The sequence below is a fragment of the Centroberyx gerrardi genome, chromosome 3 (genome assembly GCF_048128805.1).
Source record: "Centroberyx gerrardi isolate f3 chromosome 3, fCenGer3.hap1.cur.20231027, whole genome shotgun sequence".
Classification (NCBI taxonomy): Eukaryota; Metazoa; Chordata; class Actinopteri; order Beryciformes; family Berycidae; genus Centroberyx; species Centroberyx gerrardi.
The window spans coordinates 13,912,692-13,939,625 of record NC_135999.1 but is presented as its reverse complement, the minus strand read 5'-3'; the positions used below and the strand labels follow the sequence as shown (position 1 = coordinate 13,939,625).

At 46.5% G+C, this 26,934-nt stretch overlaps 1 protein-coding gene across 1 annotated transcript in view; it reads left to right on the top strand.

The window, feature by feature from the left end:
- The first annotated feature begins 591 nt into the window (after window positions 1-591).
- znf827 (zinc finger protein 827) overlaps window positions 592-26,934 on the top strand; it is a 47,258-nt gene continuing 20,915 nt past the window's right edge. Inside the window, exons 1-5 of the mRNA XM_071912462.2 lie at window positions 592-646; window positions 5,613-6,899; window positions 9,292-9,464; window positions 9,796-10,291; window positions 19,111-19,401. Coding sequence (XP_071768563.1) covers window positions 592-646; window positions 5,613-6,899; window positions 9,292-9,464; window positions 9,796-10,291; window positions 19,111-19,401 — 2,302 coding nt within the window. The remainder of the gene's footprint in view (window positions 647-5,612; window positions 6,900-9,291; window positions 9,465-9,795; window positions 10,292-19,110; window positions 19,402-26,934) is intronic.

Here is a 26,934-nt window from a genome sequence, read left to right as displayed (position 1 = left end):
TTTCAGTAATATTTTTCCCTCCTGCTATTGAGTTCTGAGTTGCACGAGTTGCAGCTTTTTGAATGGAATATGTGAACAAGGGCTTTGTGAATCCTTTGTGACTTTTTTTGACACGATTTTTTCCACCTCTTATGTTGAAAAACAGGTCTGTTTACCCCTACCTTTACAAACATTATAAATAAAACAAATGCATGTAAAACTCAAGTTCTGCTGTCACATACTGCTAGTCCTTGTATCAAACGCTCAGGGCTGAATCATTCTAGGGCAGGACAATAAAGTGACAAATGAAATGTAGTTGTTTTCCCCTTTAATCACAAATCTTTGCAGTGTATCGGTTTTTGCTGCAAAGATGCAATAGACATAGCCTACCACTTCTCTCCCTCCAGCAGTTTAAGGCCATAGCTTTGATGACACATCTGAGATTATGAGCATGTGGGTTTTTTTTAAAACATGAGATGCTAAAAATGGAAGGGAAAAATAAACCAGGGGGTAAAGGGCGCTCCATCTGCAATGAGGAATTTCAGAGGTCTGGGGCTCTCAGTCGTCTCATTCTCTTCCAAGAACACTTCTCCTTCCTGTTTCACCTCTGGCATGCTGCCCAAAGTACCCACAAACCACGGAGGCCAAGGCCGAAAATACACAGATGGTAATTTGCACTACATTTCAATACGACTCAACCACCATTATATATAGCCCTGCTGCCTGAACCCTGATCCGCACTGTGAGTGTCACCTCACCTCAGATTCCAACTAAAAGATGGGCTTTCTGGGTTATCTTTGTCACAGACTGCCAGTTGGACAGGATAACAGGTCTAGTTAGCTATAGAGTTTTGAAATGGTGGGGAGTTGGAAGTTCTTGGGTGTAGTTTTCCTAATGTTAGAGCGGGATGTGATAAGCTGAACCTTGATCGATACACGGGAGGAATTTTTACCTCTGGATCAAGACACAGTGTCAGCCTACCGATGGCTAGATGGCTGTCTAATGGTTTAACTAACTCTACTGCTACATGTATATTAAACTACTGGATGCTAAGAGGACAGTCTGTCGAAGGTGCACTTTTTTTAAATGGCAAAGGGTGGTGTTACTTCCCAAGTGCACAGGGCACCAGTCCAGCACCAAGATCAACAAAAGACAATGAGCTGCCTACTGTAATGACATTTTGCCTCACTGATCACCGATCTTGCCCGTACTCTCGTTGGTTGTCATGTTTCATCTGCTTCATAACAGAAATAACATGATGGATAAACTTTAGAGCAATTATCACATTGCTCCTCCAAAAGAGCGAGAGAAAAACAACTACATTTAAGATTGATGACCCATAAATTCATGTGAAGGGGGAGGAATTTATGTCTGCTAGCTCAGCCACATCCAGCTGGTTATATTTAGAGCATCTGTATTTTTTACATCATATTCCAGGGTAGTGAGACATAGGGGAAGGGATAGAGGGAGACACAGACAGGAAGAGAGAGAGAAAGTGTGGGTGTGAAAGAGAGCAAGCAAGTGAGAGATTACGAAAAAGAGAAGGGAAGAGATCCTGATCCAATGCGTCCCAATTAATGGAATTACCTTCCTCCTCGGGAGAACTGTTAGTCATTTGCAGAGACGTGAGCCCGCCGGTAGAGCGTCTCTCCCACCATATTGTCCAGTGAGCGCTAATAAGGCAGCCCTGACCGCCGGGCGCGCTCATTAGCATAGCCCGCGGCCGTGGCAACCCCCGCCAGGCCCAGCCGGACACTTAATTACCGCCGTGGCTCCTTCTCCACCACATCCATACTCACTCCCTTCCTCCCTGTGTCCTCACCCCCCTGCCCTCCCTCCTTAACCCACGCCTAAACACACACACGCACACAGACACACACACCACACCACTACCTTCCCCTCGCAGTCATAGCAGGGAAGATGTGAGGATAATCAATTCAGGTGCAGTGTGGATGCGATGGCTTTAGTCTTGGTATGTTGTGGTAGTCTTTAATGTTTTGACAGGTTTTATGGTTTGCCGGGCTGCAGTCGTTGCAGTTTTCGGTGATTCCTTGACCTGCACCACCACTGCTGCTTGTCACTAATCAGTTAGTCTTTCCGCTGTGATCTCTCTCTCTCTCTCTTTCTCTTTCTCTTTCTCTTCCCTCTCTCTCTCTCTCTCTGTCGTTGCTATATTAGCTCATGGGCATGACTCTCCTTTTGACATCGGCACAGTATTGATGCACCCGTCCAGCCTTAATCGGCTAATGGCCTCCTCTTCTCTCCTGCCCAGCCAAAGCAACCCCTCCCTTATCCATCCCTCCATCCGTTCCTTCCTTCCCCTTTCCGCCTCCTCTCCCTCTACCCCGTTCAGGCCTGGGGTCAGTGAGGCCAATTTTCATGCCTGGCTAAGTCACAGAATAGCTGTGTGTGTGTTTGTGTGTGTGTGTGTGTGTGAGAGAGAGAGAGAGAGAGAGAAAGAGAAGGAATATGTTGGTCGGCAGCCTCACGCAAGTCATGTGGTGGGTGACCTGCCGAACAACCTTTACTCCAGTCCCTTGCTCTTCTCTCCCTCCTCTAACTCTCCCACCTCCCTTTACCAGGGATCATTGTGTGTGTGACAAGGTTAGCTGAAATCTGGCTGTACTGAGCCCAGCAAAACACACAAATGTATGTGCGTATACACACACACACACACACAAACACACACCACTCTGCCCTAGAAAAGCCATGGCCAAAATAATCCTGCCAAGTTCATAAATGGAGATTGTTGACAGCACTGCATGGTGAAACAATGAACAAGTAGGCTACCTGTGATGTCCAACTGTTTTTAGCTGTAGTCACAGTCCGTGGGCTCCCTGTCTCTTGTTTTGACAGGTCAACACAACACATGGATTTCCAAACACTGTAAGTTATAGTGGAGCTACATATCACTATTTTTAGTTCCTCAGAGTAGATCTCTGTGTGGTCAGGCTTCAGGCAGTTTATTCTAGCTGGTCTTAAATTCTATAGGCCCACTCGTTCTGTAGCCTCTGCTGTCACTCTTACTCGTTATTGCTCTCTCTTTGTCTATAATGCGGTGGCGCTATACGTCTGTGGCCCAGCGAGAGAATCCCCCGCCGCTGCACCACTGAATCACCCGTGTGTGAGTGATAACAGATCCGGACTGCTGAGCACCCCGCAGCTGTTTGTCTCAACATGCAAGTCATCCCCGCCATTACACCGCTAAATGGTTCCCTTTCAGTGGCAGACGCTTGCCGCCTCGGCCCGTATCTCCCTGCCTCCATCACTGGGGGGGGTTGCAGTCACTGTCGCCTAGCCAGCCACTGTACTGGAGGCAAGGCAGTTGAATGTGTGTCACAGAAAAAAAAAAAGAATGCAGTTGGGGGGAGGGGCTTTAGGTTGCGTTTAATCACATTCTTGGCTGCATATTTGTAGTTAAACGTGTGTGTGCACGTGCATATGTTTCTGCCTGTGTGTGTGGTGGGCATACAGCAGTGGTCGCGAGTAGGGAGCTCAGACAAAGCCCCCTGAGAGCTCGGGCCGGAGACCATGACCTTGGGAAATGTCATCCCGCCCACGGGGTGGCTCGCCTGTGTCACACAAAGCCGCGGTAGCAGAGCGCATCAGTGCACTGTAGCATTCTGGCAGAAGCCTAGCGGTGTAGTGTTGCGTTCAGTTGCCCCCCAACCTCACACCCCCCCACCCCTGAGGTTTACCAGTGAACCTAGGAAGCAAGAGAGTTCAGCCTCAAAGCTGAGACCTTGGGTCAGCAATCTAGCCATTTCCCTCTAACCACATTACAGCCATTAGAGGCTCTTGCTGCTTTTCGCATGTCACATGGAAACGGGTCAAGCCCTGCCCTGCATGACTCACTCGCTCTTTCTCCCTCTCCCTCTCTTTCATTCCTGTTAACCCTACTCAGGTGACAAAAAGCTTCAAGGAGCATGGGAAATCAGTGTGTCACAATCAGCACAATCTGAGGTTTTCTTTCACCTCTATGACAGCCTTAAGAAATGAGGAGGGTCATGCACACCATGTATGCTCATCAGTCTATTATATCTTGCATTGTAGGCCTAGGCAGGTTCTATTAGACATGGGTTTTTAGATGTTTAGAGGAATGCCCTTAGGCCAGTTTTATTGCATAATCCATTGCTTTTGTTTTTGGCATCTGACATTTTGTGTGAGCGTTTGATTGTGTAAATACTGTAAAGTGTAAGATGGCAGTGTGTATGTGTGTGAGAGATAGAGATGAGAAGATGTTGTTAGTAAGTGTGTAAGCCCTGTTTGATATCTGTTGCAGCAGGAGAGTAGCGGTCATAGTGGGCTGTGATTGTGGTCACCTTTGTGGACCGTGGTCAGTCACGCTGGCCAGATGTCAGCCAACTCTAATGATCCCAACAGGTCGCTGGGCTGGGGTTGCCTGGCAACCATTCTGCCTTTGCCTGTAAACAGAGAGCAGGCCCACCAGGCCTCTGTTAGGGTCGTCAGGGTGAAGACAGCCTGGGTGTGTGTGTATGTGTATGTGTGTGTGTGGTGTGTGTCTGTGAGACATTTTAAATAATTATTTTGTTGCTTCACAGTTTTGCAAATGCATGATTGCCCTATTTATCCAGTAAATTTCAGCTGGTTCATATGCATTAGAATCATGCTTTGTTAAGGTTGTATACAGTAACCCAGAGAAAAGAAAAAAAATCAGTTTTGACATTTTCTTTTGCCCAGGCTTTGACATATTCTTATGGAGGTTTGTTAATATGTATCAGGAATATTCACTTTTCTTTGTTCGCCCTTGTCTGGCAAGCTGTAATGTTTTGCTTATGAATATTGATACATGAAGTGTATATTAATGACCCTTGGTGACCTTAACCCTATCCTTATTGGCTCCCCGGTGGTATCTGCAGGCTCATGAATATTAATCTAGTTCTGTAACCTCCATTACCCTAATCTTTGCTGTCTAGCCTCCCAGAAGGACCCGTCGTCATGGTAACCCCTTTACTAGGCTCTTCTAGACCAAGGGTGGGAAAAAATATGGTTAAAAAAGGACAGAAAAATCTAAATTACTCAACCATCTTGGATGCACCTTGTGGGAAGCTGCCAATATATAAGAAAAAGGTTGAATTTGCGTTGCAACTCATTTTAGCTGTCTGCTTGCTGTTACCCCTGCTGTGAGCACTGAAGTCTATTTTGCAGCTTTAAAGGGCCATTTGATTTGTGCTTGGGCTGGTAATTGAGAATGCTTACTTTGGATAATGAGATGTCAAAATCCTAGTCCTAGTTTGGCTTCCTGGTGGTACAAGTGGCTTTTGCTATGTGACAGTTGACAAATCAAGGATGGTAATAGGCTGTATATTTCAGTGATTTCTAGAGATAAAAGCTGCCTGACTGCCGTCAGCCAGAGGCTATGGTGACCTCCTTTTTTTAACTGTTACAAAATAGGTGCCTGATGTTCACAGTTCTTACTCAGAATTCACAACCTTTGTGTTCTAGCTGAAAGATTATGCCCAAGTCTGTCTATTAACGAAAGCAATGTGTTGACTTTATTCCCTCCATACAGATACAGACCTAGTAGATGATCTGCGTCTCCGTCACAAAATTCTCAATGTTTTCGTCTCTGTTCCCTCATAGTAAATTCTTTGTCCTTTCTCCTCTCCTAGATGTGGACAGCAACGAGGAGGGAGGGCCTGATGGCGGTCCTGTGGAGGAGGAAAGCTGGTTTGGGAACGCCTCTGACACGCGCTCAGAGTCGTCATCCTACGGAGACGCCCAGGACGAGCTCCTCCTGCCCCGGGGCTCTTCTCCTGACGAACGGCCCGGAGTCACCGCTGGGTCCGGGGACCATGATACCTCTGGAGGCGAGAGCTCACTGGGTTGCCCCACACCCGTCCACCGTGCCTCTCTGGAGCTTCTTGGACTGGACGGGGGTGCGTTCTCTGCTCAGGACACACTCTCCTCAGTGGTATCATCGCTGTACGGCGAGGCAGCCTCTCGCGCCCTGGGGAAGCCCCTCAGCAGCAACCTACGGCGCCTCCTAGAGGCTGGGTCATTGAAACTTGAAGCTGGGGAGCTCCTGGGCCGGTCATCCAGGGGGGGTGCTGGGGGAGAGTCTCCTCCCATAGGTCTAGCCCCACCCCTGACTCTCTCCCCGTCTTCCCACCATGCCCAGCAGCTAAGTGCTCTTGCCCGAAAACTGGCCAATAACAACAACAACAGCAGCTCAGCCTCGGCCTCACCAGCCTCCTTGGCACCCTCAGTCACCAACATCAAGCAAGAGCCCCTTGACCCCTTTTCCTCTGTCACCCCTAGCAACGGCAGCGGCTTTGTATGGGTGGGTGTTGCAGACAAGTGGCCACCGGCCGGCTGCTCAGCGCCCTGCGGCTCCAGCCTGTCCCCGGACTCTGCCATCCAGAAGCTAAAAGCAGCAGCAAATGCTGTACTTCAAGACAAGAATGCAGTGGCCTCCTCCTCGTCAACTTCTTCTTCCTCCTCCTCCACCTCTGCCTCCTCCGCAGTCTCCACCCTTGGGGGAGGTGGTCGAGGAGAAGATGTGGTGCGCTTTGATGCCTTCACCTCCCCGTTCAGCCCGCAGTCGGCTAGCTCCACCCTCGCAGCACTTTCCAAGAAAGTCAGTGAACGGAGCCAAGCCTCGTCAACGGCCAGCGCTGCTACTGACCACCAAGCCTCGGCCAGCTCCTTCCTCTCGTTGGTGTCAATGACCTCCTCGGCTGCCTTGCTCAAAGAGGTGGCAGCCAGGGCAGCGGGGAACCTGCTAGCAGAGAAGAAAGAGGGTTCTCCCCTGGCCAGTGCTGGGGTCCTCCAGGAGGATGTGAAGCCCCTCCTGGACAGGAACCAGAAGGCCCCCACGCCCTCTACACCCACCCAGGGCCTAGAGTTGCTGTTGCCCTCCACCCCAAAGAGCAGAGGAAAACCTAGCAGCCAAGCAGGTAACTTAATTGACCTCTCAACCAATACCACTATGTCCATAGTTGTAGTAGTACTCCATTCAGCTATTTTGGAAATAATGGTATTACCAATATTTTTGAAAGTGGCTTATAATGAGAGTGAGAGTGAATTGCCAGTTGGAAAGATGTTTTTTTTTCTTCAGTGATTCTTGCTGTCAGTTAAACACAGAAGCTCAAGCAAGGTTATTACAATAAAATGAAAAGACCTTACTATTTGTATTGAAGAGAGACTACAAAGGTTCAAGAGCATTCCTGCAGCACTTCATATATGGAAAGTTTTCTTCCTCTGTCACCTTGCCCTTTTCTTTTGAAAAATTGTGGTACAAATTTACCTGAAGTTCAAGAGATCTTTATCTGTTTTAAAAAATGTTTTTGCAACCAGTATACTTCTTCAAATTCAACAGTAATTAAAAGTTACTTCAAAACGAATATAGCAATGGAAATGCAAAACCAAATGGATAAAAATGCATTACTAACACAAAATAGTAGAGTAGATGGTTCTCTCATAATTCCTAAAATGCAATTATCAGAAATGGCACAGTTCTGAACGTCCGTGATATGTTTTCCCCAGTTTTGTAATGGTTTTGTTCTCACCTCAGTGACGCTGAAGTAGCGAGTAGTGTAGCCTCAGTTTAACTGTCAGCCGAGCAGAGAGCAGAGCCGAGAGAAAACAGCCCTGGCTGGCCTTCTAGTCTGGGAAATGGTCTGTGGGCTCGACGGGGGGTTCCGACTGAGACCTCACTGCCTTCCCAGACCAGCTCGTTTGCGCTCGGATGTGCGCGCTGCCAAAAGGGGGCCGTCAGTGTGTGCTCGGCACAGTGGGGAGCCCTGGAGTCCATATCCATCTCAGCAGCCTCCTCCTGGCTTCAACCCCCACTAACCAGAGCCCTCTGCACTGATCAGCACAGCAGACTTAAGGCCAAACACATCATACTTTCCACTGACTGGATACAGATGCGTGCACTCTCTCTCTCTCTCTCTCTCTCTCTCTCTCTCTCTCTCTCTCTCTCTCTCTCTCTCTCTCTCTCTCTCTCTCTTTTCTCTTCTCTTCTCTCTCTCTCTCTCTCTCTCTCTCTCTCTCTCTCTCTCTCTCTCTCTCTCTCTCTCTCTCTCTCTCTCTCTCTCTCTCTCTCTGAGTAACTCACAAATGGCCATGCAGTATATTCTATAAGTGTGTACTCAGACTTAGACATATAACCCAAACAAGCGTGCACACAGCGATCTCACTCTTACAGACAGACGGAGAGAGAAAGCTTGAAAGGGCAGGCTCTAACTGAACAGCCTTTAGGGAGAACAGAATGTTTTCAGGGAGACGGATGGCCACTTTTGAGGGATTGTGTCGTAACCCCGCCAAATCTAAAATGGCTGGATCAAATTGACTTCAGACAGATGAGGCAGTCGATGTAATATTCTGTGATCTGCATGCTAAAAAGGGGGTCTGCTCCAACCCGCAAGCCGTCAAGGTCGAGCAGCGCTGTAAAAATGCAGGTAGTTGTTTGGTCGCCAGACTGAAAAATGTGACCTTGATTATTGACTGTCATGTCTTGTTTTATTGTAGTCCCTTGCCAGTTCCGCTATAAAACTGTATTGCACTGGTAGGTACGACACTCTGCATATATATGTGAAGCATACCTCTCTTTTCTAAAAAATGATCTTGATTACATAGGAAACAGGCATGTAAGTACCAAGGCTAAGGCACTAACCCACACGTACCTCTCCATTTTTATTTCTGCTTCACTTGCCTCATCCTAGAGTAAGCAGAAGTCGTTTTTGCGTGGTGATCTCTTCTGCGCTTGGAGAGGTTGGGCCGCAGATGGCGGTTTATTGTTGCAAATAGGCAGTCTCGAGGTTTTACACCTCAGGTCAATGAATGGCTGAGCACAGTAATTTCACCAAACACTGATTACCAGATGTTTTTCAAGGAACAGCACTGGAATACTTATGAAGCCATCCTGACAGGCCCTTGTAGAATTTGTAATGCAATCATGCCTCTTTCTAATAAGACCAATTAAACAGTAATGGATGCCGGATATGAAGCCAACAACAATAATCGAGATACTAAAACATGCTTGAGTTTTTACTTCCATTGTTCCATTGCTTCCAGCTGGCATTTCCCTTGATAGTTTTCACTATTAGGTGTGTGGAAGTAGTCTCTCACAGACCTGAACACAGTCAGAGTTACCATTGACTGTAAGAGATGATTTTTATTTCTTCACAGGAAGCAAATCACGGTTCATTTTGCTCAATAAATTTTGCATTGCTCTAAAATACTTAAGTCTAGCTATTCTGAAACTCCTTGGATTTTAATGACCAGCTGAGGTTGAGCCAGAACTATAATTTGTAAATGATAACAATGACCTGTTGTCCCCTCAAGGCTCTCCTGAGGATGGTGGCAAGCCGTTCCAATGTCCTGTGTGCGGACTGGTCATCAAACGCAAGAGCTACTGGAAGAGACACATGGTCATCCACACAGGCTTGAAAAGCCACCAGTGTCCCCTGTGTCCCTTCCGCTGTGCTCGCAAAGACAATCTCAAGTCCCACATGAAGGTGAGATGATATGGGCTCATGTCCTTTCTTTAACCTGTGACCCTTTCCCCCTTACACATCAACTGTCCCCAGTGGCTATTATGGCTCTCGGGATGTAACTAATTGCTGACACTAAAGGATATGCATGCTTTAGTTAAAGTCACCTCTAATATACTGTTCTACATGGCACAATTAAACACTATGGCATGTTTGTTATAGCACCTCACCAGTGGATATTACTGAAATGCAGCAGTGCCTCCAGAAAACGAAGCATCCCGTCTCTGTTCTCAGTGTTCTGTAGTGCCAGAGAAAATGGTGATTCAAAACTTAAACAAATCCTGCTTACTTCCAGGTCCATCAGCACCAGGACCGGGGTGAGACGTTCCAGTGCGAACTTTGCCCTTTCACCTCCTCCCGCCACTTCAGCCTGAAGCTTCACATGCGCTGCCACCAGCACTTCCCCCGCACAGACGTCAAGGTGAAAGAGGAGGTCACCACCGACACAGAGGGCGAGGGCTCCCTGATGGGTGACAGTGGCCCCGCGGACCTGAGGGGGACTGAGGCGTCCCCCTTGCACTCAGACTCTAGGCAGCAGACATCCCCTCCAGTTGAGCCTTCCCCCAACCACGTCCACATCAAGGAGGAGCCACAGGAGAGAGACCTGTCAGTGCTCTCTCCCTTTACCATCTGCAGGGAGCGCCCCAGCAGCAGTGCCAACTCGCTGGACCTCTCCGTGGTCGGGGTAGGAGTGGGGGTCAGGTCCAGTCCCAGTGGTCCAACCACAGCCTCCCTCTTCAGCCCTGATATCTCTACCAAGACAGCCACTGACCTGCTTATGAAGCTGTCAGGTAAGCACAAATTGTTAATATCTTTAATGTCTTAGGGACCTATATAAAATGGCAGCAGCTTATAAGAGCCTATTAAGCTGATAAGCTAAAGCATAGTGTAATTTTAGTTTTTTCCATCACCATTATTGCCCATGAGATGTCTAAACCCACCAATACATTTGCCACAGTCAGATGCTACTTTTGTCAGTTCTACTGCAGGTTTGCCTTACCTCCCAGAAGTCATAGGCTCCCATTGTTTTCAAAAATCCACTAAAAACAGCTCACAGAGACATACTGCTGCATTAACTAAATTAATCCGTCATGTATTGTATTATTTCCTAACATGACTTTATAATGCCACAGTCATTGCAGCTGCAATCAAAGTAGTTCCATTCTGCCAGAATTGAATGTGAAGAGATCATTGCGCGTCTCCAGCCAGATGTTGCCTCCCACTCTGCCTTAAGTTTTATTTTGCCTCTTCACTGCCACCAGTAGTAAGTAACATTGCACAGTAATGGAAAAAATGAAAATATGATGTATTATGTTAGTCAAGGCAGCAGTACGTCTCTGCGAGCTGTTTTTGATGCATTTGTGAAAACAACGGGAGCCTATGACTTCCGGGAGGCAAGGCAAACCTACAGTAGAAAAGACAGTAGTAGCTTCTGACTTTTCATGGGCAATAATGGGCGAAATTACACCGGTGTTACCCTTTAAACGCTGAATTAAAATTTTAGTTCCTGTGCAGTTTGAATAATATGGGCCCAATTCAGGCTGCACAAAGATATGCAGGTCTTGCGTGGATTTAGACATTCATGTTTGAGCTGTTCTTTTTTAGACCTGGACTATTTGATGTGCATGCTGAGATACTGGACATGCCTTTGTTTGTGCACAGGTTTACTGAAAACCTTGGCTTTTGTATCCTTCCCGTCAGTATGGTGGAAAATGGAGCCATGGACTTTTCGCCTTTTCATGTCTTTCTCCTGAGGCTTTGCCTTTAAGTACCTCGTGCCTTTAAAATCAATTTTGTTTAGGACAACACAAAAATTGAATTGGAAAGTTACTCTTAGAACATCATTTATAATAGGCCATTCACATTTTTTCCTATAAGAAACCGCAGAAAGGCTTATTTTTATATCAAAAGATGATTTTCTTAATGTCAACTGCTTTCTACTCAGCTCACCAACAAGCAATGAAACTTTGCACAGACACTTGTTATTGCCATGTCTGCATCACATACCAATTATATACTGTTCATGGAAAGTTGTCTTTTCCTATGTCTAAAAGTTTATTCTTGTGCACTCAGCACCCTGATGATCACATGCGTACATTCAATGGCACATATGGCATTTGGAAAACCCACAACATAATGAAATCTGCCATTGATCAATGTTTTTGCGGAACAGTGTCAAGCCAATGCGTACATAAATGGCAGGACCCATCTTGATTGCTTAGTTATGGAGAGTCATCAGATTGCTTCAGATAACATTCCAATTGTTCTGAGACCAGTCGTTAGCATTGCATTGTCTGATTCATTTGTAATCCATTCAAGTGTTTTTACTCAACACTTTGTTTCCTATTTGGGGTCTTTGGCAGTTATTAGAATGTACATTTCTTGTTTTACATCATGAGACAGATGGGAGTGCTGGACAGATTGCAGAGTTTCAGGTGTGTAAGGAAAGGAGCATATACAAATGGACAAGTCATAGTCGGAATCTGCGTATCATAATGTGACAGTGGACACGCCTTGATTTTCATATTCATCACCAAGGTTTAAATCAGTCCCCATGTGAGTTAATATTTGGCACAAAATCCTGCAGGTAAATAATGGTCTTTTTTTGTGAAGTTGAGTAGTAGTAAGGGACATGAATAGACAGTGGAGTACAACATTTGATTTATTTTGAGCACTTATGTAGTCAACCTACAGTCATCGACTATACCTTGTTGGCTTAGGCTTCATCACACCGCCCCAGAGATGTCACACCTGAGCATTTTTTTGTACCCTTTATCCAGGGAAAGTTGACAGAGTACGCTTGCTCTTTTCCAGCAATGCCTTGCTTCACATTGACACATTTACTGAAAATCACACCTGGGAGCTGCCCAGTACCTCCATAGTCTTCTACTGTTGACCACTGAGCAGTTCCACTCGAGCAATTGGGGATTAAATGCTTTGCTCAAGGGCACCTTGGCAGTTGTTGTTGAGGGAGGGAATAGCGTTGCTCATTCATTTTCCCCACCCATGTCCTCCCAGCTGGTCTGGCGATTCAACGGTGACCTTCCAGTCACGAGCCTGCTTCTCTAACCTCTAGACCAGCAATTATAGCAAATTATATTCTGAACATGTTGATGAGACCAACTAAAAATGTTAGTGACACCAATGGGAAAAGTTGGTCTGGAGCCCTGCATTAAGGATTGTGCATATAAAGCTACGTTGTTTAAAAGAAGCTTGTTTAAAAGCTAGTCTAGAAACAGAACAGTGCCAATCATCTTCCTATTCTTGGCCTTGTTATGGGGTATTTCAAACTGAAACTCAGGTTGCAATTGATGCTGTGAACCTGGTTGTCTGTACCCCATGAGCTATAAGCAGTTGTTAGCTATTGCTCAGTCATAGAGTATAAAGACATACAACTGTTTTATTCCATTTCATTTTATACCATTGTCAATGTTGTATTGTTTCTGCATTGGCTCTTTAACTTTCCTAGCTTTCCCTGTTATGAACAACATGCTCACAATAATGCTATTCATCTGGTCTCTTGCAAACAAATGGCTGGAATGTGACATGTGACATGAAATGTTAAAAAGTTTTAGAACATATTGATTCAGTTTTCTTTAAAAAAGGAAAACCGTATCTGTTTTCCCTGAATAAACTTGACAAACATGCTGTGCTAAGGTATATTGGGTCCAGACCGTGTTTAGATGCATTTCACCATGTTGCAAAATGTCAAAGGATGAGCTGCTTTGAGACAATGGCAAGATTGATGGAAAAAGGTTGATCAAGGTTCAGCGCCGGGGTCGAGGCTACGGCTGCCACTCTTCCACTTAATGCTGTGTAATTAGATTGAGATCTCGAGCGAGGAGGGGAGGAAAAAACCCTGGGAACATTAGATTAATTAAAAATTTATGCATAATTCATAATTAAAAAGGAATTCATAATTTGAAATGATTAGCGCCCTCAGTGCCATCCTGTGACCCTGCTAGGATGCACGGGGACTGGGCTGGCTTAGTTAATTCCCCCTCGATCTTGCACACCCCGGCTCCACATGGATGCCCCCTGGGTGCCAGTTGCACTTCACTCCCAGACTGCACAATCAAGCCCAGGCAACTCCCAGAGGAGCCAAGATGGCTCCTCACAATGTCAGTCCAGTGTCAAGTGGCGGACATCTTAGTTAGGGCATCACTCAAGGAGAATGAGGGAGGATTTAAAAAGACAGGACGAGAGGATAGTGAACTTGAATGAGTGATGATGGGTTTTAATGAATGCTGGTTCTTTTGATCACAACGTTCTGTCTTCGTTGGAGGGTAGAGTTAAAGATAGAGGAATATGAAGCTAAGTAGAACTGGTCTCAGATCTTTGTGAGACTTAGCCATGCCATGGAGCAGCCAGGGAGAGAGAGGTGAGGAAGTTCCTCCTGGGACCTCTAGACTCCATTTCTTTTGACCTCCCTGCCAACCCAGATTGAGTGTGTACACGAGCAGCTCATCCCTCCTGCTTTTACACTGCTGTCTCGGTGCCTCAATCCCATAAGGCCTGTGAGAGGGGGGGGGGGGGGGGGTATAAAAAGCTAGAGAGGGAAAGATAAAAAAAGAGACAGATAAAGTGACAGCGAGTGAGGGAGACAGAGAAAGAGGCAAAGAGAGAGTTGCATCCGAGTTCCCCAGGCATAAAAAGCCAGTGAACTCTTCCTGACCTCTGACATAATAAGCATATCATTTTTTGGGCTGCCCTGCTTTCCACTGGGTGTTAGACTGATACCCTTTGATTTTTATCCTTGCATGCTGACACAACCGTTAGCTATCCAGTGTGATCCACATTTTGATTCAGAGATGAAAGCCACTGAGGCACTTTGAAATGCACAGCCCCTACCCTGCGCCCAGTGGACCCAGAGTTAATAATGACAGTGGGCACTGCACACCCTCCAAACACCACCCCACCCCCTGCTGTGGTGACACGGGGACAACGAGCTTGACCCTGGCTGGGTGTGAATAATTGGCATGCAGGGGGTTGTGGGAGGTGTCGTATCTGTCGTGATGCTTCTGCAGTTGTCTTATTTATCTTTTCCTGGGAGAGTATCTTGCATGCAATGCATTGCTCCAAGGCGATGATGCAGAGGCAGAACTGAAGCATTGTACATGGGCAATGTTGTCAACAGTGACAACCAGGAGTATTTGTTTCATGCAGCCCAATGTGCTATGCACATTGATTTTTCTCGCATTTTCTTGTTGTTATCCTGGCTGAAGGATAAATTCCACATGTATTCCACGTGGGATCACCATAGTGGCATCTGTATATCTATATTCAGGTGTTGAAATATGTGGGCTTTGTTACACCATCTCTTAATCAAACCAAGTTGACAAGCCAAGTATTTTGAGTTGTCTAGTTTTTAGTTTCCTTTTGTCCCTTTCTGAACATCTAGAATTAATCTGCATGTCCCTCGCTTTCTAGCTCCGCATGAGCAGGCACAGGCAGGCCTTTTGTGTGTGACCTCTGGTCCATACATCCCCACTGCAGCCATCAGTATCACTGTCCAGTGTCTAGCACACTGTCAGCTATTGTTGGGTTCTCAACCTGCCCCACGTAGCCCTCTTTTTTTTTTTCTCCTGGAGAAAACAGCAGCCAATTGTCAGAGGGAGAGCAGGCCGGCGTGACAGAGGTGGAAAGCTAATGAAGTTATTTGACGGCAGCCCTGGCCACGGAGCGAGAGGTGAGGCGGAGTGGACAAGCGCCTGGCAGCGAGACGGATGAGGCGCGAGGGAGAAGCGTGGCGAGAGAGAGAGAGCGAAAGAGGGAAAAGAATGGCAATGGAAGGAGCGTTGGTGGCAGGTGTCAGAAGGGTGTGATAACATGGAGACAAGCTGATAGCATCGTCAACCCTGGGCTGGAACCAGCCTTACAATACCATGCACAGGGAGCTGACATTGGCCAGGGTACATATTCACACAGGCAGGAAGCTTACAGCAGAGATGCCCAGTCACCCAGAGATGCCCGTCTCCTCCTCAGATCTGTGCTGCCTTCACAAGATGATGTGCAAGAGCGATTGTACATGAGAATATTGTGATTGGGAAATTCTGTCAGACCAAAGCCTAAAGCGTAAGCTTGGTGTTGTAGGCTGAATTGTTCCTGTTGATACTGTGCTGCAGCTTTTTGTTATCGAGCCATCAGCCTGGAGGAATAAAAAACTTGCCCATTGGATTAGGCTACTAAATAATTCATTGGGCTCTGTAACATAGATTCTGAGTGGAAATACACTCTATTTATAGCGACAATCCAAAAGGTCACTGGAGTGGTGTGACTTTGTGTGTGAGTGCACGTCCCGGGGTTGTTTTTGTTCTGGTGAGGCCACAGAGGAGTAGAATGTGTGAATGTAAGTTTGTGTGAGTCTGTATTTACTAGTGGTTTATGTGCAGCACAGCACTTGCGTACAGTTTAGGTGCAGCACGATACAGCATGTGTGTGGTGTGGTGCCTACATGTGTGTAAAATGTATATGCCTGTCGTATGTGACTACGTAAAATATAGGTTTCCCTCTGCAGACATACTGTAGATTTGTATGTGTCTGTGTGGGTAAATGTGAAAGTGTATTTTTATGCGTGTGTGTAAGGCTGTGACCAAGTGTGCTGTCCCTGTCTGATCCGACATGGCCGAACACGCTTCTAATTAGAGGACGTCCTTCCAGGTGCTGACCAGGTTATACTTAGCCTGCCCGCTGACATCTGACGGTGTGACATTTCCAGCTGGTGCCGCGTGCGACCCCGCGCCACTGCCCCCTAACTTGAAGGTCACTGTCCCCCTCCCCCACCTCCCAACCTCCTCCTTCTCCCCCTCTTGAACTACAGCCCTGGCGCGCCATGGTGTGGCACTGTGGCATCGTGGCACCGCATGGGTGGTCAAAACACCAGCACCTGTCCCCTTTCCCTGCCCCGTATCCCCTGTCCCCGAGCCCTCTATCCCTCCGGCATAGATCATCATTAATCAGAGTGGCCGGAGCCGGCACAGATTGATGATGCGGGCAGGGGGCGGCAGGCCTGTGGCGGTTAGAGATGTTAGGTGAGACGGCAGGGTGAAGAGTGGAGCAGATCTCTGCTGGGGCCGGAGGAGACTGGACAGCAGTCGGCCCAAGAGTGATAGCCTCTCTTATATCTGTGCCCTGTGTGTGTGTCTGTGTGACCGTGCGTACATTGAGGTGTAAAGATGGTTTGAAAACTGTAGATGTGTCAAGGGTTGTGCTGATGGATGTGTGCATGTATGTTTTTGGGTGTATTTAGGACAGGAAACTAAAATTCACCAGCCACTCTCACCGTTTTACCAGCCAACCAGGTTAGAATAGAATAGGATCTCCAAACTCTGGTTAGTTACTGGCAAAAGTGGCTGGTAGAATAAACAGGTCAAACTTACCAGCCATACCAGAATTCGGCCGATGACTAGTGTTAGTGTATGTTCAGACTGCCAGCCCAAATCGGATTTTTGGCATATCCAGATTGGAGTCGGATTGATTTTATCAAGTCTGAACAGCAAAAAACCACATGGAAACCGATTTTTGCAAATCAGATTTAAGCATGTGGTTTGAAATGCAATTCAAATTTCAATTCGGATTTCTACAGATGCGTCTCAGTCTGACCACTCTAGCTGCTCAAAACGGTTTTCAAACTGTCCTTAACTCACACTCACAGCACGACACATGGCGTTGCCGTCACATCCAGAGCATGGAGAACGTAAACAACAGCCTTTACCACCGGGGATGTTTGCTGCGATGTGGAATTCTGTACCGCAACTAGATTGTCCTGTGGCACGGAGGAAAAGATGATAAGTCTCCATTATGCATTTGCAGCTTTTTGTTTTGGTTCCGTATCTGAAAAACGTGCCGTCAGTTACCGTGCGTACACACGCCGACGTCGTTACCACAGCAACCAATGCAGATAGCTTAACGGTGCCTGAACACACAAATCCGACCTGCTCACTTGCAAATAACAGTGTGGACAGTCAGAACTAAAGATCGGATTTGAGAAACAAATCGGATTTGCCTGCAGTCTGAACAAAGCCTTAGTTTCTTCGTATTACCAACCACTGTACATTAACAAAAAAAACACACTTATTTCCAAATGTTTCGTTGTTTGGTGAATAAATGAATGAATGAGAGTATCACTGTTTTGGATAGAATTCATTTGGAGATATTTCCAGAGACTAGATATTGTAAGTGAAGTTCTTAGGTTACAAGAATGTCCCAGCCTGCAGTTCTGACAGAGCACTGAATAAATTGGAAAACTGATTGATTTCCATAGGTTTTCTCAGTATTTATGGCTATTATTAAATTTAAATCATATAAGCTAAAGCCTATATACTATTTGCTCCTTATTTTAAGTGATGTAGGAAGTGCAGTGGGAAGTGGTGAGAGACACAAAGAGAGGCGCTGGCCCCGCTGTTCTTTTCTTGGCGGCTATCGGAAGTTGCTCCATGTCTAATTATTAATTATTCATCTAAGGCGGATTAGATGTGGCCCAGTTTCTCTTGAAGATGACTTTGGAGCAGAGGGATCCATGTGACACTTCACTCCCTAACCTAGGCTACGCACTGCGGAGATGGCAGATAAGACTTCAGCTGATTGCTATCGCGCTCTACAGAAGTACAGGAATTATTTCATGTCCTTGTGTCTGAAGAGGATTGAGACGGTGTCAGAGGGAAAGAAGGGACGAGGAAGCCAATCATAAGTGGAATGGAGCTGAGAATAAAGTGTACAGAAATGAGTTGGACAGAGCCAGTGTGAAAGAGAAAAGAGGAAAGGGAGGAAGGGGGGAGATAGTGGTGGATGCCCTGCAGACCTGGAGGGAGAAAGACTCAGTCATGAGGTCCCACCATCTGTGTTGGCCCACAGTGCCCCTACTGTGACTTCTGTTGGAGCAATAGGACTGTGAAGACAGGCTTCAACCCACTGCTGACCACTTTGTGTCATGTCCCATATTAATCTGCATTTCTGTGTATTATGTTGTATCAATATTCTTCTGATTTATTTTATTGTGACATAACTCATTTCCTTTTCTCAAATGTTGACAAGATACTCTCATGGCTCATTTAAGAGTTTTATTGTTTGTATGTCAGTTACATCAAAATAGATTTGTTTGTTATGGGTGATTATCACAAGCTGAAGCACCAGTAGCATACTCTCACCAGTAGTATACTGGCAATGTGTGAACCTATGGTGCATGCAAGCTTTAGAAACCTGTTGCCCTACAGTTCTGCACAGCAGATGCTGTGATAGAAAGAATCTTGAGCCTCTGCATGGCCTCCATCAGACCTGTTAGTGCTGGGTTAAAGTAATCAACCGGAGTCAAACACTGGTTAATCCAAACCTTTCTCAAAAGTGTTTTAAGAGTCATTTCTCAAAATATCACAGATCTCACTCTCAGATCAACCTCTCTCTCTCTCTCTCTCTCTCTCTCTCTCTCTCTCTCTCTCTATCTCTCTCTCTATCTCTCTCTCTCTCTCTCTCTCTCTCTCTCTCTCTCTCTCTCTCTCTCTCTCTCTCTGGCTCGCTCACTCACTCACTTACTCGCTCGCTTGCCTCATTCCTCTATGCTTTTTTACTCCCTTTTCCCATCCCTTTAAACTCTTTTCTGTCTTTCTCACCTCAGCGGCCAACCAGAGGGAGGCACTGAAGTCCCCATTCCACCTGAAGGAGGAACCCAAGGCAGAAGAAGCCTTGAGCCCCAGACCTGCCTCCCAGTCCCAGAGCCAGTCCCAGAACCAGGGCCAGCCAAGCTTCCCTGCTGCTTTCTGCCAGGATGGGCCAACGGGGGCTGCAGGAGCCACAGAGCGCCCAGGGCCCCTGAAACCAAGGGAGGGAAGCCCCATGGCCAAGAACAGCTTGCTGAGCCAGGATATTAACGTTAAGGTGGCCTCTGAGCTGCTGATTAAGCTTTCAGGTAGGGTTTGTTGGTGTTGGTGGCTGTGTGTGCATGCATGGTATGGGTGGCAAAAAAAGAAATGAGCAAATGAGCTCCACAGACCTCAGATTGACTTATGCATTCACAATCCACAAACAAATCTGCTCCATCATAATCTTATAATCCCTCTGAATCTGAGAATAAGAACATTTTATCCATGGTGTTGAAATGATGGGTATTGGATGGATATATTTCTGTATTTAATGTAAAATACTTTACAAATGTGAACGCACTCAAATATGTTAAATAATTTATCACCGCTTTGCAGCAGTGGTTTTAGGAGAGAATGTATAAGTTTAGGCCATGCACTCTTTTATTGATATTTGTTCTGCTGGTGGTCTCTTGGGGCTTCAGATCAGCCAATAGGAGCTAGCTGTAGGCCAAAGGTTATGCTATTGGCCACCATAAAAAGATTCTGTTGTTTTCTACTATGGCACACCTCACCAAGCTAAAATTGAGGGCTTCTCAAAGGTGAGCAAAGGGTACCTGTGGGAAAAAGCTCATCTGGTGAAATAGTCTTTGTTTCTCTGAGGCCTCTGTTCCAGATTTTGGCTGCAAAGCCTTTGTGTCCTTTGTGACGATATACAGGTCACTCGTCTCAACCCTCCATTTTCTCTCCATCCCTCTCTGCATCTATGGCTCTCCCCATCCTGCATTTTAGTGGAGGAAGGGTGGTACGCTGAGGGTCAGTTCTTTTTTATGTTGTGCAGTCAATAGTCTTCTCTCTCTTCTGAAGTCCCTCTCCAAAACAATGCCATCGATTGGCACAAGGTCTATCTGCTCGCTACATTGCACTTAAAACCCAACCCTGTCTTGCCCCCTGTTCTACGGCGGATGATGAAACAATAAAACAATAAAAGGTTTTTGAGAAGCACCCTATCTAAACCTGCGTGCCCAACAGGGACCACTCTGACATCTTCCCATACGGCATGAATTAGTCTTCACGCCGTCTGGTTTGAGCTCAGCAAGCGGGTCAGTAACAAGTCTGCAGGCAGGGGCTCAAATTTCACCCAGTTCTTTGTTTTGCAGCGTGTACTTGGCAGTATGTAAATGTTATTGTTGTTTTTCAATTACTGTACACTTTGTGTCACTGCTAATGAAAGTTTAAAGTAGCTGCTTATTTTAGCCTCCATCCAAAAACACTACTGAGTGTCAGGTCTAGTTCAAGTGTGTTACAGACAGGTGTTTGTCCACTGTGGGCTGCTGGAGTGTGTCTCTCAGGCAATCGAGAGTGTTATTTGCTCAAGTATGTATCAATATGTACCAATAGAGCTAGCTGCTACAGCTACATGATATGCAGACAAAATCTTTGTTTTTCCAATTAATTGCAATTCATGTATATTTTTCAACATGTAGTTTCCTAAACAATTTTATTATTTGATCTCTAGATCAGATATTCTGTACAGCCCCAATATATATTTTAAGTAAAATAAAATAAATAATTAAGTAAAATAATAAAGTAATTACAGCCTGTTTTGGAATTGGACATTGGAGTGGTTAGTATGTTGAAATTGTGCAGCCCACAAATTAATGTGGCATCAAGCTTGTGCAATATGTGTGAGCAAGCATGCATGTGTACATGCATCCATGAGTGTTGAAAACATGAAGCAAATGGCAATCTGAGGGTGGCGCAGTGGGGCACCGCTCCATCCACAGCTCTTCATCCTGTGCCAGTGTGTGCGTGCTTGACAGACACCTCACACACCGGTTGCCATTGTTCTCCCTGGGTCGACTGGTGTTCAGAGTGAGTCATGCTGGCTGGGAGCGCTGTGGTACTACACGTGTGATGCTCCACTGCCTGCCCCCAGGTCACGTTTCCCTGTGTGTGCATGTGCTTTTGTGTGCGTGTTTCAGAAAGACAAAGATGACATGATTAGTACTTACAAACAACAGAGAAAGCAAATATGAGATATTGGTCAGTGTGTGTGTGTGTGTGTGTGTGTGTGTGTGTAAAACGGAGAGGGAGAGAATGATGTGGGTAGTGTATAATTCCTCCACTGTACTGCCCCCGCCTTTGTTCTTTGTTTCATCGCCCCTATCTCTCTCTCCCTCTCTCTCTCTCCCTCTCTCTCCCCTTCCTTTTTGCCGTTTCCACCCTGCGCTAACGTTATTCTGCTAGTCTATTTAGTCCACAAGCAGCATGGCCAGCGTTTATCCCCCTATCACTTAGACTAGCTCTGCAAGTGCAAGGTTGACCTGGGTTAGGGAAAGATGCTGCAGCGTTCGTCCGTCCACTGGCTCCCTCTGCCCCCTCACACAGTCCTCGGAGCACAGTGCCGTCCATCGCCATGGCAACAGCGGGGGCGGTAGATGGAGAGGGCTGTCTGGAGTGACAGCCTTGACAAGAGTCTGGACCCTCAGATGACCCTGGGGGGAGGGGAAGGAGAAAAAGAGGTGGTGAGGAGGAAAGGAGAGAGAGCCAGGGAAAGGTCAATGCCATTAGAGTCACGTGTGATTACGGTCATGAGGTTCAAGGGCATCTGCACCATAACCTTTCTCTGTCCCCTGTTAAAGGTCAACCCCAGAACACAATAACCTAGTGAGGACACTTAAATAGGGAAATCACATTGGGGAGTTTAGGCAAGCATTTTCTTTGTTCAAAACACCACTATTTGCCTATTAAAAACTGCTTATTTCCTCATTCTTACTAGTGAGCACAGCAAATAGACATAGCCTAATTGAATTTCTGCAGCTCATTCTCCTTCGACCATGGCGGTGGACAGTCGGAGCAAGTGGGGTTGTCATCATTACTGCCCATTGTGCTGTAACATGAGTTGCATCATCCCTTTAACTAGGTCACTTCTTCTTTTCTCCCTCCTTCCCCTCTCTCTCCCTCTTCCTTATCAAATGTTGGTTGGTCGCGTTGAGTCGCCTTGCTAGCGCTACCTCCCCCACATCTGTTTAAAACCAGGCTGCTGGTGTCTGGGGGCTAATTACGCCGGGCTAAATAGTCCCTGGCGCCAGTGGCTAACGTGCACCAGCAGATGGGCACTGGTGTTGCAGGGCAAGGGGAACATGGCGTCACAGGAAGGGAGGGGGAGGGGGGCACAGGGCCCTAGGTGGTGCCCCGGCAGGCTGGCAGAGTGTGGGTAACAGCCGTGCCACCCACTCACCATCCAGCCACCCTCACTATAGGTGTGAAATCACACTCTGTACTGGCTAAACTCACTCCTCATTCCTTAGGAATAGCCCTTCCCTGTTTTGAACATTTCACAGGCCCCCTCGCTTCTACAATGGTCGTCACCTTGCTAATTAAACAGTGAGCCAGGCCCTTTGTGATATATAGAGATATGAGAATGAATGGATGGATAGGGCTCAGTGACCAGGGCTTTTGACTGAAAGGACTCACATTTATACACTTTGCATTTTGCTCGCACATGACCATGCATGCACATAGACTCGCTTACACAGGAAAGCTAGTTAATGAATGATAATGCTCATAATTTATCTATAGCCTCACCAGAAATGTAAAGACTGCTCTTGATGTAAAGATGAACAGCATTCATATCTACAGTATGTAATGTAGCTTAATGCAGCCTATAAGCAAACTATGGCATACTGTAAGCAAACAACTCACCGTTCTAATTCATAACACTGGCATTGCGCCGGTATCACTTTATCTAAAGCTCTGTGCTTTGACAGTGTCCTCGCCATGCCCCCTCAGTGTGCCCGTTAGATGACCTCTCTAACTCCCACCCTGCCTGCCTCCATCTCTGTCTCTCTCTCTCTCTGTCTCTCTCTCTCTCTCTCTCTCTCTATCACTCCCTATAGGTTAGGAAATGCAGTATTGCTTCCTTTCGTCCTTTGCTATATGTCTTCTTCCTGGGGTGGCTTGCTTTATGTGCTGCGATGATTGACTGAATTATTGAGAGGCAATCAATTGGCTTCACCAGTACTTAGTCTTCTTTTGTCTCAACTTTTTAAGATAAAGCCTCACTAGCCTTGGATCAGCTGCAGCTGCCACTTGTATCCAAATTGTTTTGTCTAGGACCAGTTTATAGGGGCCATAGCTGGCTCCCTATGGGCTGTTTATCAAGCATGCTGGTCTAGAGTCAGATGTAGCCGCAGTTTGCGACTGTTGGGAGGCTGAGCTATTTAAAGCTAGCTGGTCTAGGATCAACTGTAGCAGCAGCTGTCTGTGGAGTCTGCAGGCAAGGCTGCTGTGGCTCCCACATGACATGCAGTCTCCACACTGCAGCCTTTGAAGCGCCTGAACTCTTCACCCCTGTCTGAGCAGGTCGGCGAGAGAGCAGGAGAATAGAGAGATTGAGAGAGAGAGAGGGATGGGGGCAGGGATAGAGAGATGCGGAATAACATAGCAGGGAGAAGGGGTAGAATGAGAGAGGGGGAGGGAGAGAGGTGGAGAGGTTGTCATTTAGGCTACAGCCTCTCCTCATCCTCCTGTCCTCCTCTAGCTCCTCTCTCTCATCCCCCTTTCTTCTTTCCTCTCTTACCCTCGGGTGTTCCTTTTCTGGCACTCCTTGCAAAATTTTTTCCCTCTCCTTTCCCTTATACTTTCCTTATACCTCTCTCCTCCTGTCTGTCGCTCTCCCTGCCTGTCTGTCTTCATCTTTTTTATTCCAACTCTGTCATCAAAGCACAGCGTGATGAGATGGCTTTGCATGCATTGAATCAGTAATGGCGTGTGGCTGTTTCATCTAGTTATGGTTATACAGCTATCCGGGGTCTATACCTGCCTACTGTATACACACAGCCAGACAAACTCTCACGTCCGCACTGATTCAAGTAGACACCTAAGGTCAAAGTTGATCACTAAAAACAGAGCAGCCCACAAACCCCAGTCACTTTCACTCTGTCTCAAAAACTGAGCGCTATGTCAGAAGGATCAAGGAATGTATAGTACATTTACACTTGGCTTGGCGGACATCCCTTATTCATGAGTGATATGATCCAAAGCATGGATTACTTCTTAATGGTGTGCTATGTGCGGGATTTCTTAATCCATGTGACACTTTCAAATCAGCGGTCATAACACATCACAAGTCTTGCAACACTGTGCAACATGGTTGCTATCACAAACCTCATCAGGCTCATATAAGCTTTCATTCAGGACCATTTTGGAGGCTAATTTAACTCCTTTAACCCCCTTCAAGAGCACTGGTAAGCGACAAAACACATGGCTAGGGCGGCTTTACAAGTAGCACCCATGTGCGTTTGTTTATGTAAGTAGAGACATGAAGCTTGAGGGAAGTGAAAGTGAAACAAGCACACTTCCTAATCTCCAACCAAACGAAAACTAACAGAACAAAGACGACACGCACAGATTGTCTAAAAAAGGGGGCATCCTTCATTGTGTGGACACGGTTTTGTTATAAAAACTCAGACACTGAGCAGGAAACCATCATCTGCAAGCTGTCATTGCCATGGGTGGAAACACCTGCGACATATTTTACCATCTGAAGATGAAACGTGTGTGAGTACAGATATTGTAAGCTTGTTTCAGTTTTATCCAAAAGTTTTACCTAAAGGAAGTGTGTTCCAAATAAAAAAATAAGTACTTAATTGTTACACCTGCCCTCAAATTAACAAAATGTTAAATTAACTTAACACTGTTGAAACGCTAGGCAAAACAGGCATAAGCGACTTCTTGTACTTAACATTCTTCAAATAACATTACCACAAAAATGATTACCGTGATTACACCATTACCATCCAAAATTGTGAAAATATCATGATGTAAAATTCAGGCCATATTGCCCACCACTACATACTTACCACCTTTATTTAATAGCCTGTTTAACCACTTTATTTCACAGAGTTCATTTCTAGGTTCTATTTGAATATATATTTTTTCTTTTTTATTTGCTGTATTTTGAATGAATATATAGTGGAATTGGAGCAATAGCGACGAAGCTAACAGAGCTGTGATATTTACTGAGAAAGGTTGACAGGCACCTTCTTACTCAGGGTGCACACACACACACACACACACACACACACACACACACCGAGACATTCCTCCAGACCCGATTCTGTGGCCTAATGGCAGCTGGTGTATCACAGAGAAGGCTTCTGCACCAGAGGGGATGACACATATGTGCATACACACACACACACACACACACACACACACACACACACACACACACAAGCTGGATTCAGGCGGACTGAGAGCTGCTTTTTATGGCTTCTGAACATTAGGTCATGACCCCGACCAAAAAGCCGTAGCTGTTATCAGTGTGGGACTTGGGGGATGGGTTGATTTTTATTTTGTGGCAGGTAGGCTTCTGATCTGGGCTGTTGTGATGCTTCCAATGTGACGTCGGTGTGAAAAATATTTTCTCTCTGTGGGTGACCGTGTGATCTCTCTGTGATGGCCCTTTGTGTGACGTAAGCATGTTTATCCCAGATCTGGGAGCTCCAGTACATACAGTATAGTATCACCCTGTGTGTGTGTGTGTGTGTGTGTGTGTGTTTGTGTGGCCCAGCAGTCCACTCAGCCCCTGTCGTTAGGGGGTGGTGAACCCGTGATGGAAGCGCGCGTGTCCCTTGGTTGACCCTGGCGGCGCGGTGCCCCCTACCCCTCCACCCTCCCCTCTCTCCTCCACCCCTCTGCCCCTCCACCCCTCCTTCCCAGGCCACTCCTGGCCAACTCTGGCCACCTGATTAAGGGATTAGCGGGCTGATGGTTGTCAGTGTCCCCTTCACACTGACTACTACCACTACCCCACCTGGGCCTAGGGGAGGAGGCTGCGGGGCGCTTACACTTAGATTCATCCGCACGAACAGTATACACACTCTCAGTCACGTCTGCATGCATACACATATGATAGATACACTCTTGCGTGTTCGCACATGCACACAATGTAGGTCATGCTCCAGCCTCAGTGACTCACTCTCACCCTGTTCAGAGGAGGAGGAGGAGAGAATGTGAGGGGAGGGGTGGCAGGGTCAGCGCAGGGTTACTGCCTCGTATCTCCCCTCCTTTTCTGCCTCCCTCCCTCCTTTTGCTCCTGCTCTCCTAACCTCCCCTTACCCCCTCCGCTGCTCCCTGTATCCTGCCAAATTCATATATCCCATAATCGCGCTGAGTCGCCATGTCAGCAGCACTGTATCAACTCCGCTGCTTTGTCTTCCTCCTGCCTGTCGCCACATTGAGACAGTGCACTCCTGCCATCACCCCAGTCAAGATCTGTTACCTCGGAAATACAGATGCCATCTCTTTCCCAACTATTTTTAGCCTGCTCCATTTGCCTAACCTTTTGAACTTGTCTGATAAGTGGCACATGAGCAAACGGCTGTTTCACCCGTTCAGGATTCCATCCCCTTACTGTCTCCTTCCCCATTCTGTCCCAGAAAACCATCAAAATAATACTTTATAATGCCTCTCCCATTATACTTCTAATGGGAGAGTCGTATCTCCATCACCTCTACTTATTATAAACATACCTACAGGACTGCTTAGCTCATATTTAGTGTGTTAGCATCCTTCTCGCTTGCTTCAGTGAACCTGCACGAGCTGCTGTAGTCCTCCCCAAGCGAGTGTGTGAC